The sequence below is a fragment of the Colias philodice genome, chromosome 22 (assembly GCF_061535455.1).
Source record: "Colias philodice isolate Cphi_HAF_F1 chromosome 22, ilColPhil1 Martin Lab GWU primary, whole genome shotgun sequence".
Classification (NCBI taxonomy): domain Eukaryota; kingdom Metazoa; phylum Arthropoda; class Insecta; order Lepidoptera; family Pieridae; genus Colias; species Colias philodice.
This window is the reverse complement of record NC_143107.1, coordinates 8,136,950-8,150,343: the sequence shown is the minus strand read 5'-3', so window position 1 is coordinate 8,150,343 and position 13,394 is coordinate 8,136,950. Positions and strand designations below refer to the sequence as shown.

Below are 13,394 nucleotides of genomic sequence, written 5' to 3'. Positions count from 1 at the left end.
TACTTTTTAGTTGAAAGTTGAACCATACAATTTAACTGTGACCCGTCAAGACATGATTAACTTAAATAAATCCTTCCTGTACAGACAGACGGAAGTTCATTGTGTGTAATAATATCCATTATAAGATAAGACGAGACGGGTTTAAAAGTTAGTGCTTAACCGACTTTGAAAAAGAAGGCCATAATATGTTTTCGACGGTTACCTAAGTGTGTCGGTAATTAAATAGTAGTTAAGTATAATAGACGAAAGATTTATGTGTTGCAGACAGTTAAACAGCCGTTTAATTAAGAGCCTAGCCTATTTATTAAAAGTCGTCGTTTAGTCGAATGTATGTGGTATTTTTATATAATTCATCGAGTACGTAAATGATTAGGTTAAATTAAAAAAGTTAAATACGTTGAAGGCAAAATGTTATACTTACATGTACTTACTATAAAAAATTAAAATTAAACAAATTATATTTACGTTTATGTAGAAGGAAAACATTCAACAAAAATCTATTTTAAGCATACTTAAATGTTATAATTTATTACTTATTGTTCCATTTGTTATTTTATTATTGACTATCTAGATACCAGTATGAATCAGTGTATTATTTGCTTTGACTCAAAGAAACAAATTCAATCTCTAACAAGAAATTTTTAAAATAAAGATAATACAAATAATATTTTCATACTTACGGCTGGTTTCTAAATGGAATTTTTGACGTTAAGAACGTCGTTTTACTTTATCTCAATTCTCATACTAAAAAACTAAAGTATTTTTCAGAGAATTGCACAAACAAACATAAGAACTAGATATAGCAGGAATATGTTTGCTTACTTGCTTATAAGATGAACTAATATTGTATGAAAGCCATTATTTAACATAACACATGGTGACGGACTCAGAAATCCATGTGGGTGATTCTTGATGGACTTACTTATTTCAAAATTAAATTTATTATCCAAATATTTTTTCAACTTTTAACATTTTGTTAATACAATGTGTTTTCTTCTTAATCAATTAAGTAGAACACTATCATCGACTGAAATAATTAAATAAAAATTGTTTTGAAAGATACTTAACAATTCTTAGAAGAAACACTAAAAATTCTGTCTTCCAATAACTACATTTCTAACCTCTTTATTCAGTCATTTGAAGATTGATAATTGTAACTAGAAGAGGCGTTATTTTTATTAGTTTTTTTTAGTGCCAAAAATGTTATCTTTAATTATTTCAATTTCATACATTCCGCACCCATTGATTATGAAAAACTCAATGGAAAACATACCTGAACAAATATTTTGACATCTTTGCAGTATGATAATGAAATATTACAGAATTGTCCACATCCGCAAGGTCGAGGCGTTCAGTGATGAGTCTCCGCAAAATTAGTGCTGATAACGCGCTGATAACAATCTCTTAGTAGACACGTAACATTTCTCAAAAGTACTAGTGAAAAAAATTGACAATTCTATAAAAAAAATCGAAATTTTTTCTAAAAATCGAGCGAAAATTCGACTTAAAAAGTGTAATATGGAATGCAGATTGTGACGTTGCTAATTTTATTTTAAAAGTAAGTGAAAATGGAAGAAAAACTAATAAAGGATATTGAATACGACCAACTAAACCAACTTTATGATGAATGTCTGGAATATCTTAATAAATACAGTGATTGCGACGAAGATCCCGGATACGAAACTGTACAAAATAATTCGAAATTAAATAATGATGAACCAAATATTGATTTTAAAGTTGTTAATGAAAAATCTAATGGAAGTTTGAATTCATTACCGGGAGAAACGAAATCGGAAAGACTGCGTCGATTGTCGAAGCAATTGCCTAAAATTATAATTACTCAGAGTAATTCTAGTTTGGAAAAGAGGAACGATGAAGTTAAGGAGAATCATTTTGTGCCGGTTTTGCGGAATAAGAAGAAATCTAATGAAGATAGAAGGTATGTTTAATTAAATAAAATTTGATGCTAGACGAATTATTTGTTTACAATTTTAGATACAGTGCTCAGATGGCAAATGATTATTAATTTGTGTCTTAAAAAATTAAAATAAGGAAGTTAATCCTTAAATATCAAAACAGAGCTAAGATTTTTTATAATATATCCTCTTATTTATGTCATATACAATGAATACATGAGTAATCCTTAAATATCCAAGCAGTTATTATAATTTTTAAAGTGAATCCTCTTAGTTATATTTAATCCATTTTAAAAAACTGTTTAAATCACAAATAATATGTTAATCATCGTACTTGATATAAATTTTATAGTCTAACTTTAACGGGAGATACAAGAAGTTTAAATAGTCAAGTTGTTTGTAAAATATAAGTTAGTAGCTTTCTGCCCGCGGCTTCACCCACGTTTTCAAAGAAAAACCCGCATAGTTCCCGTTCCCGTTGGATTTCCGGGATAAAACCTATCCTATGTGTTAATCCAAGTTACTCTCTATATGTGTGCTAAATTTCATTGTAATCGGTTCAGTAGTATTTCCGTGAAAGAGAAACAAACATACACGTACACATCCATCCTCATAAACTTTCACATTTATAATATTAGTAGGATAGGATAGGATAGGGTTAAAAAGTCTTATTAATTGGAATCAGTCCTGAAATTTGGTAAAAATTTTCAGCTCTATATTAATAGTAGGTAGGTATACTATAAATATTAAAAATATGTCATAATATTATAAAATTACTAAATTACGAAACACCAAGCTATTTTTGAACACAGAAATAAGTAGTTTCCCTTATCTAGATAGTAGATATTTATTTTATACCCGACTCCCAACAAACACTGTTATCTTGGATTATGCAGTTGATGCTGTGTACAAAACTTGGCAGATGGTGTGAATGTTGTAAACCTTTAAGAATATGTAAATATATGATGATATTACTACCTGTAATATTACTGCATTCTGAATTAAACAGAAGGAAAATTAAAATTATTGACGTTAAAAATTGTTTACTGAAGTATTATTATTTCATTATAGTTTCCACATGAAATAAAATACACATCATCCATTCATTTACTTATATTATTTAATAAAAATATTTGATTTATTTTTCGAGATTATTTACAAAACAGAGTTTGGGGAAGGAAATTAGATTAATACTAGGTATGTATTAATACTGACTTGACTAAAAATTTCACTTAGGTAAACTCGCGTTCCTTTCGATGTTTTATTTCTACTATACTACGACTATCTACATAATATTATTTTTTTATGCTGTTGTAGATCCATTTTATAAAATTCCATGTATCATAATATGTAAAATAATAAAATTTACAGAATACAGCCTCTCAGAAAGCGACACTGCGATTTTCCGAAACGACTCGTATCAAAAACCGGAGTCGAGAATGTAGCATTGATATCAAATGTACCTTTTGAGAAGATACGACTGCTCAATGACACTTTTCATACTTTGGTAAGGAATTAAATATTATTGTAATGTAATACTTAAAATAAAAGTTGCCCTAGAGCCCGGAACATTAATCCACTGATTATTTGAAAAGTTATAAATTCATTTAAACCTGTGAAATATCGCATGAAAAAATTTGTTTTTTTATTTACATACATAATAATATGTATATAAATAAAAAAACGTTTTATTATTTTATAAAAATGTTGTGTGGTTTTATGAAACCACGGTAAAAGTGAAACTGTTCGAACGGTTCCGAACACTGCTTTGTGTAGCGCATGTCGCGTGACGGTCGGCTGCCGAGTAGGTATACCTACTCGGCAGCCGCGATACACGCGACATGCGCTACACAGACCAAAAAGTTTGAGACGATGTAATAAAAGTTTCACTTTAATAATGTTGCTCCTATAAAGTAAAATATCGAAATGAAACTAATGATGACATAGATTAATAAAACTCATATAGGTACCCAACAAAACATTATGACTAAGATATACAGGGTGTCCCACTGTTGGTATACTAAGCTCAAAGGAGGTTATAGTTTTGCATACGCTGAGTACGTAAAAAATAATTAAAAAATTCCAGACGCATTTTTTTTTCAAATAGATGAATTCTTAAAACTCCTATGTGTACACCCATAACAAGCGAGCCGCCCAACTTTGCCACCAGCACGTGAGCTATCGTTTAAGATTATGTTTTCACAGATAAAATGCTCATATTAGAGAAGCGGTATATGCCGGCTGCGCGAAGCTAGAGAAGAAAACATGGATTTTCAGGAAAAATTTAGCAAAAAATTTTGGACGTAATTTTTTTTTTTAAGTATTTTTTACGTGATCAGTATATGCAAAACTACAAGTTCCTTCGCGCTTAGTATACCAAGAGCGGGACACCCTGTATATATTTTTCAGTGCTGCAAAATCTGCTTCAAAACTGTCTAGTTTCTATACTTACTAGAATAATAGTGCTTTATCAAGTACCCCTCCCCCCTTGAAATATTTGTTTTTTTTTCCAATTATTCAGATAAACCTCCGCTGGCGTTGGATAGTAATGGGCACGGTGTTCCTCCACTTCGCGATCTGGTTGGTATTTGCAGTATTCTGGTATATAACTGCGCTCGCGCATTATGACTTCGAGCCGGAGCCGCCGCAGCGCCTCTGTGTGACTGGGGGGAAGGATTTTGTCACTATATTCCTGGCTTCTGTTGAGGCACAGGTAAATATTAATAATTATTAAAAAAAAAAACGCCTTCAAGTTGTCAAAATTAGAAAAAAAATTAAACGTGAGCAATCACTTGCTTTCAAATTTAAAAAAATATCATCAAAATCGGTTCACTAAGTCGAAACTTATGAGGTATCAAGCACGAAATCCTCAAGTGGTCGAAATTGGACAAACTTAAAAATTTAACGGCAGGCGCTTGCTTTAAAATTAACAAAATCTCATAAAAATCGGTTCACTTAGTCGAAAGAAATGAGGTATCAAACCCAAAAATTTTTTTCCACATTGTACAACACTGTATTTGTGTAGATAGGTAGGTATATGTTTATAAATATAATTTTTATAATATGATCGCTAAAATACTTATTACTAAAATAAACTAACATTTTCAAATCGACCTCACCTAGTTCTTCTTATTCCTCATTCAATCTACATCCCAAAATCGGCAAACATCAAAGCTTCAACAAACTCCATAAAATTTTTAACTTCATAACTACAAAATTAGTCAATCGTGTAATTCACTTGAATTTGTGAATTACCAATAATGCTTTAATAAGGAACTATCTATTTACAGACAACGATTGGTTTTGGCGATAGAGCGATTGACGAAGAATGTCCGGAGTCCATCTTTCTTTTTGTGATGCAGGTAATCTTAAAAAAATATTTTATTTAAACGAATTTAGTAACTGTTATAACAGTTTTATTTTAATTAAATTATAATTCGATTAGGTTTTAAACATTTTAATAATTTAAATAAATCTGGGGGCACGGTAGTGCCCCCGCCAAGACGAGCCAAGCGAGGCGCACGGGCACTACCTACCTTTTCTCGAAGCGCTTCGACGTTTTTTTGAACCCTCATAACTTGGGTTTGGATTATGCTAGATCAACAAAATTTTCGGGATATATTGTCAATAGCGGACTTATTGAACATATTAAGTTTTAATTACATTAGCTTTTATACTTCAGATTTTATTTATATCTAAAAAACGCTAATTTCGTCACTGACTCACTGATGATCATCAAAATTCTTAAGGTATTTCCTAATGTCCTAGAAAGCTGAAATTTTGTATGTAAGCTAGTATTAGCACATAAACAACAAAAAAATTATAAAACTTGTAACTTTCATCCCCCAACCCCTTAAACTAGGGGATGGGAGTTTGTATGAGACCTGTAATTTTAAATTAAATTTTGATGACGCTAGAGGTCTAATCTAATAATCTAAAACTTGGTTCCCCTAGATATATATATGTATAGGTACTCCTTGTTAAAAAAAATTGTTACAAACAACCTACAAAAAGAAATGAAATCCCACCAAAAACATTTTCATGTAAAATGTTGCCAAGACGAGCCCATATGATTCGCACTGTCAAAAAGTTATCAGATCTCATGTAGAGCCAAGCTTCTAACACTACACGCCCTAACTCTACAAGGCCTAACTTCACAAACTCTACACCTTAGTCAAAATATGTGGCTTGGCCGTTCGTTACTACAAGAACTATTGTATAACACAAAAGTAATGAACAGTGAATTAATTTTTCACCTTACGCCGATGTGAATGTAGCGAAATGGCCAAGCCACATATTTTGACTAAGGTGTAGAGTTTGTGAAGTTAGGCCTTGTAGAGTTAGGGCGTGTAGTGTTAGAAGCTTGGCTCTACATGAGATCTGATAACTTTTTGACAGTGCGAATCATATGGGCTCGTCTTGGCAACATTTTACATGAAAATGTTTTTGGTGGGATCTGGGGGCACGGTAGTGCCCCCGCCAAGACGAGCCAAGCGAGGCGCACGGGCACTACCTACCTTTTCTCGAAGCGCTTCGACGTTTTTTTGAACCCTCATAACTTGGGTTTGGATTATGCTAGATCAACAAAATTTTCGGGATATATTGTCAATAGCGGACTTATTGAACATATTAAGTTTTAATTACATTAGCTTTTATACTTCAGATTTTATTTATATCTAAAAAACGCTAATTTCGTCACTGACTCACTGATGATCATCAAAATTCTTAAGGTATTTCCTAATGTCCTAGAAAGCTGAAATTTTGTATGTAAGCTAGTATTAGCACATAAACAACAAAAAAATTATAAAACTTGTAACTTTCATCCCCCAACCCCTTAAACTAGGGGATGGGAGTTTGTATGAGACCTGTAATTTTAAATTAAATTTTGATGACGCTAGAGGTCTAATCTAATAATCTAAAACTTGGTTCCCCTAGATATATATATGTATAGGTACTCCTTGTTAAAAAAAATTGTTACAAACAACCTACAAAAAGAAATGAAATCCCACCAAAAACATTTTCATGTAAAATGTTGCCAAGACGAGCCCATATGATTCGCACTGTCAAAAAGTTATCAGATCTCATGTAGAGCCAAGCTTCTAACACTACACGCCCTAACTCTACAAGGCCTAACTTCACAAACTCTACACCTTAGTCAAAATATGTGGCTTGGCCGTTCGTTACTACAAGAACTATTGTATAACACAAAAGTAATGAACAGTGAATTAATTTTTCACCTTACGCCGATGTGAATGTAGCGAAATGGCCAAGCCACATATTTTGACTAAGGTGTAGAGTTTGTGAAGTTAGGCCTTGTAGAGTTAGGGCGTGTAGTGTTAGAAGCTTGGCTCTACATGAGATCTGATAACTTTTTGACAGTGCGAATCATATGGGCTCGTCTTGGCAACATTTTACATGAAAATGTTTTTGGTGGGATCTGGGGGCACGGTAGTGCCCCCGCCAAGACGAGCCAAGCGAGGCGCACGGGCACTACCTACCTTTTCTCGAAGCGCTTCGACGTTTTTTTGAACCCTCATAACTTGGGTTTGGATTATGCTAGATCAACAAAATTTTCGGGATATATTGTCAATAGCGGACTTATTGAACATATTAAGTTTTAATTACATTAGCTTTTATACTTCAGATTTTATTTATATCTAAAAAACGCTAATTTCGTCACTGACTCACTGATGATCATCAAAATTCTTAAGGTATTTCCTAATGTCCTAGAAAGCTGAAATTTTGTATGTAAGCTAGTATTAGCACATAAACAACAAAAAAATTATAAAACTTGTAACTTTCATCCCCCAACCCCTTAAACTAGGGGATGGGAGTTTGTATGAGACCTGTAATTTTAAATTAAATTTTGATGACGCTAGAGGTCTAATCTAATAATCTAAAACTTGGTTCCCCTAGATATATATATGTATAGGTACTCCTTGTTAAAAAAAATTGTTACAAACAACCTACAAAAAGAAATGAAATCCCACCAAAAACATTTTCATGTAAAATGTTGCCAAGACGAGCCCATATGATTCGCACTGTCAAAAAGTTATCAGATCTCATGTAGAGCCAAGCTTCTAACACTACACGCCCTAACTCTACAAGGCCTAACTTCACAAACTCTACACCTTAGTCAAAATATGTGGCTTGGCCGTTCGTTACTACAAGAACTATTGTATAACACAAAAGTAATGAACAGTGAATTAATTTTTCACCTTACGCCGATGTGAATGTAGCGAAATGGCCAAGCCACATATTTTGACTAAGGTGTAGAGTTTGTGAAGTTAGGCCTTGTAGAGTTAGGGCGTGTAGTGTTAGAAGCTTGGCTCTACATGAGATCTGATAACTTTTTGACAGTGCGAATCATATGGGCTCGTCTTGGCAACATTTTACATGAAAATGTTTTTGGTGGGATAAAGGTTTACGGTATTAGTAGTTGCGTTAGCTACTATTGTGGTATTAGGTTAAAAAAATATTTATGTAATTAAATATTATAATATGCATTTTGATCTTCTGTCTCCGAATTATTTGAAAATTTACAATTTTATTTTATTACTGATAACTTGCTTAGAGACAAAAATATATTCTATGCTTACTTGAATATTATGGTTTATTAGATACACCCTTAAACACATATAATTCAGCCTGATTTAATCATACTTACTTCATTTTCAGTTAATATTAGGCACAGGTTTATCAGGCGTCCTGACATGTGTGGTGTACGCGAAACTAACTCGACCAGAGAAACTGTCAAGAGATGGCGTTGGTTTCAGTAAAAAAGCTGTGGTAAGTACTTTGAATATATTTGTACCACAAAATATTCTTATAATTTTTAGCCTGTTTAATTAGATGAGTTTGTAGAAAATTTTTTGTTAATGAATTATGATTGTGATGAAGATGGTACCTTCCCATATTATTTTAATAAAATTATTTTCTCTTTGCTGTAATAATTTCATTTTAACCGACTTCATAAAAAATGAGGAGGTTCTCAATTCGGCCGGTATATTTTTTTAAGTACAGCAATATGATATGAATGGATTGTGTGCAATAAAACAATTTAATGAATTATTTAGTAAATTTGTCATTTTGTCTTAATAAATATACACAACTTACCTACACAATTCCAAAATCCAATTGTCATTGATAAATTAATAATTTTTGTTTCTACCCTCAAAATTACCAAATAAAAATCATTCCGTTATAGATAAGCATGCGCGACGGACGTCTCTGCCTCATGTTCCGCGCCTGGGACCTGAATTACGACCACATTATATGTTCTGAATTTACCACGCATTACATACAGACACGCAAGTAATAAAATATTTTATTTATCTTTAATCATCAGAAACATAATTAAGTTAAACTTTTCATTATAGTTAGGTTGATAGGGACCAGTTATTTTATAAAACAAATTTTAATTTACAAGATTTTTTTTGCATTATAGCTACATTATGATATGAGATATCCATTATCCATACTCTTATATAATATGCATAATATTATGTCTGTATACTTGTGATGCTATAATGGTTTAACCACAGAATTAGAAATGAAATAAACGAAAATAGTAGTGACCGAAGGGCCACCGGCCAATACAGAATAGAAACCTACTTTTCTTTTACAAACATCATCACGTTAAAAATGGGGGATAAAATCTTTTAACGCAGTTTTTTTCGCTACTGAAATAGCGAAGCATACCTAGTGAATAATATAATAAAACATATAGCGTCTATTAAACTAGGCTAGATATTGACTATCTGCGCCCCGCGGTTTCACCCGCGCTGTTCCGATCCTGTGGGTCTTAGCGTGATGATATATAGCCTATAGCCTTACTCGATAAATGGGCTATCTAACACCGAAATATTTTTTCAAATCGGACCAGCAATTACCGAGATTAGCGCGTTCAAACAAACAAACACTTCAGCTTTATAATATAAGTATAGATTATAGACCAATAAATTCCAATTTTCCAGAACAAAAGAAGGCGAGGTGATCCGCTACTACGCGCACTCGTTGCGCCTGCAGCAGCGCCAGTTCCTCTTGTGGCCGGTCACATTGCTCCATGTGATCGATGCTGACAGTCCCCTGTATCGCTTCACGCCGCAGCACTTGGCTGACAATAGGTGTAGTAGAATATACTAGAAACAAATAAGGAGTTATTTGACTTAATTGTTATCACGCGGGAAGGTAGGTTAGGTTATAACGTATCCTGTAAAAGTTCGTAAGACGATACCTACGTTAAATCCAAAAAAGATACATTTAGTACCTACATAATAGGTTCCTACATAATGGTATTGCATTCATGAACACATTCGTAAAACATAACCACTCCAACCGAGTAAATTAAAAAAAAAAACTAATGAAACTATACCTAACCTATACGAAGACCTAACCAAAAGGAGTTAGGTATATGGGCATCTTTAGCTAGATTTAGTTACTTTACAACATGCAAAGTGCAAATAGTAGTGTAAAGTACTAAAAAGTATCATCTGAAAATTAAAAAAAAAATGAAAATATATTTATTTCATTCACACAATTTTCAATTACAGAAAATGGATGAGTCCTCCTAGTAAGTTTACAAAAGCCTGTGATCATCTGGTAATTTCAAAAGATTCTTATGAATCTTATATCTTCCTTTTCCAGTTATGAAATAACAGTAAGTCTAAAAGGCGCGTCAGCATCCATGGGCACCTTCACGCAGAGTCAGACTTCATACCTTCCCAGGGAGGTGGTGTGGGGACATAGATTCCCTTCTGTTGTAAGGTAAAAATATTATTGTTTTGTATTTTTATTGGACATAATACTAGAAATAACAAAATAGAGTTCATTTTCAAAACGTTCTTGAGCTTTTGGTAGGTATATTCCTACTGGTCTTTTAAAAATATTAGATATGGTACAACTTATCTGTAAATAAGTTTGTAAATTATAAAGACTATAAACATCAATGTAGGCGATGAAAACACTCACAACAATTTTGAAGGCAAACAAAAACATTTATTTACGAATTTGATAGTGACTTTTGATTTGATATTATCTTTTTTAATAAGTGAATTAATAAAATCTTATACTTTAAAATATATGATCAAAAAGTTAACTACGTTAAAAAATTTAACGCTTCCATAATTTCTAACATATATGTATTTTATGTCAATAGATACGACACAAACAAACAGAAGTACGTGATAGACCACCACAAGCTGGACACCACAGAGCCTGTAGATACTCCATACTGCAGCGCTTATCAATTGGAGAGGTAACTATGTATTTTAAAAATTAATCACATAAAAACCACTAGGCAGATGTTGACGAAAGTATATTTGGTGATATATCAATGTAAAATGCAACGAATAGGCTACATTTTATTTCAATAAAAATTTTAGCGTGACTCTTTGGTCACTCATGTAGCCGTGAATTAAAAAATAAAGTAAATCTCGATTAATCTCTAAATGCGTTTCTTGGTAAATAGTTGACGAGATTTACGTTTAGTAGTCGTATAAAAAATAACTCTACCAATGCTAAAATACCTACACGAAGTAAATTACACGCGAATGAAACTGCGGGTTGAAGGCTAGTCTATATCTATACTAATATTATAAAGAGGAAAGGTTTGTATGTATGTATGTATGGTTTTCACGCATAAACTACTGGACCGATTTCAAAAATTCTTTCACCATTAGAAAGCTGAATCTTCACTGAGCAAAATAGGCTATATTGAATTTTCAAAAAAATTAGAGATCCTTACCAAAAATGCAATAATGTAACCCAAGGTGTAAAAAATTCCTTAATAATAAAAATTCTGTCATCGCGTGCGCTGCGGAATCTATTCCTTGAAGTACGAGGATGGTTCTTATGAAAAAAAAACGTAAACATGTAGGTACCACGGGCGAAGCCGGGGCGGATTGCTAGTATTTAATAAAGTAGATAGCTAATGAAGCGAAAAATTCGATTTTTTCACACAATTTATAATCTGTAAGAACAGATTTACACACACATACGCACGTTTAAGAAGTGTGCATAATATGATTGTGTGAACTTACTAAAATTAATAATTTACTTCAATTACTAATAATTATATTATTTTTCAGCGGATCAAAATGTTCAGACAAATCAGACAGGCCCGGCACTCCGGGCAGCTTCAGTGAGAAAGTGTCAACCTTTCATCTTCAGAGGACGTCATCTTTTAAGAGGAAACTAAATAGAATTGATATTGCTAATAATATTAATAAGTAACAATTTGTAACCTACTAGTGAAATTAGTAAAACATATTAAACATGTGTATTGTTAAGAATATGGACCAAATAAATTATTTAGGCATTTATGTTCTGCATTTTTTACATCGACTTCTATTTTTTGAAGTGAAACTTCTTTAGGCACGTTGAGAGTCAACTAACAAGGTCGCGTCATGGCAATACCGTCGTCCGTCACGTCATGGATTAAAGCGTCGATTTTGGTATCTTTGAATCTTGCTAAAGTAATTTCACTTCTGAAACGTGTGCTAGGCTCACACGATTTTTTTTATTATTGTATAAGTTAAACTACCTACTTGTATTATCATTGAATACTGTAAGCCGAACAAAGAAATAACTGTGTCGGAAAGAAACAGCAAAATATTTAAAGTGTACCTATATTTTAGTGAATGATAATAAAGATTTAACATTGCATTATTCTGGTTTTATTTCTCATCATTACCTACTTCGTAAGCTAATTGCATAAATAAAAAAATAAATAAAAAAGCGCATTTTTTCTACCCTCCTCTTGCGTAAGAAAACCCCGTTTTCAGCCTGTCATCGCCAATCGCCACACCGCGTCGTTCAATTGCCTGAAAAGTGTGTTTTTTTGTTATTAATAAATTATAATTTGCACTAATCAGTTTCCTTTAAAAAGTTTAAATTGGTTACATATAAAAGCAATTAGTATTTATTTGATATTTATCTGCAACTTGTAAACAGTTTCATATCAATCACAAATAAGATACTTTCAAACGCCTGCTGAAATGTACAAGTACAAACTACCTATATTATCTTTTCAGCTTTACATAGGGGCAAAGAAATTATGTTCGTTCAATATCAACTGCATTGACCGCCTCCTTGGTACAGTGGTTGACGCGTGAGCGTAGAACCGAGGGGTACTGGGTTCGATTCCCGGTGGAGACGAAGAAAAAAAAAAGATGTCTCGGTCTGGTAGGATACAGAAGGTTGATCACCTACTTGTCCCTAAAGAAAATCGATCAGTGAAACAGATGTATGCATAATGCATCTGCCCCTTACCCCACTAGGGGACACGGGACTTCACTATATCAACTACATTACCTAGGTATTAGGTAAAATATAAAAAAAAAATGTGTGCGTGTACTATTGTACACACGTAAGAAGTGAAACTTCTTTATCACCTTATTTTTCAAAAAAATAATTTAGGTACTATATGCAACTTTACAGAAATACGTCAATCACGCGTGGTAGGGATAAAATCAAGAT

The 13,394-nt window shown here is 32.7% G+C and overlaps 1 protein-coding gene across 1 annotated transcript; it reads left to right on the top strand.

Moving 5' to 3' along the window:
* Positions 1-1,445: 1,445 nt before the first annotated feature.
* On the top strand, positions 1,446-12,536 carry LOC149478545 (G protein-activated inward rectifier potassium channel 3-like). Its single transcript, XM_089709339.1, has 10 exons — positions 1,446-1,939; positions 3,288-3,423; positions 4,438-4,629; positions 5,207-5,278; positions 8,595-8,705; positions 9,124-9,230; positions 9,893-10,042; positions 10,563-10,682; positions 11,074-11,172; positions 12,005-12,536. The coding sequence occupies exons 1-10, from the start codon at positions 1,569-1,571 to the stop codon at positions 12,147-12,149; spliced, it is 1,503 nt and encodes a 500-aa protein (XP_089565465.1). The 5' UTR covers positions 1,446-1,568; the 3' UTR covers positions 12,150-12,536.
* Positions 12,537-13,394: the final 858 nt, after the last annotated feature.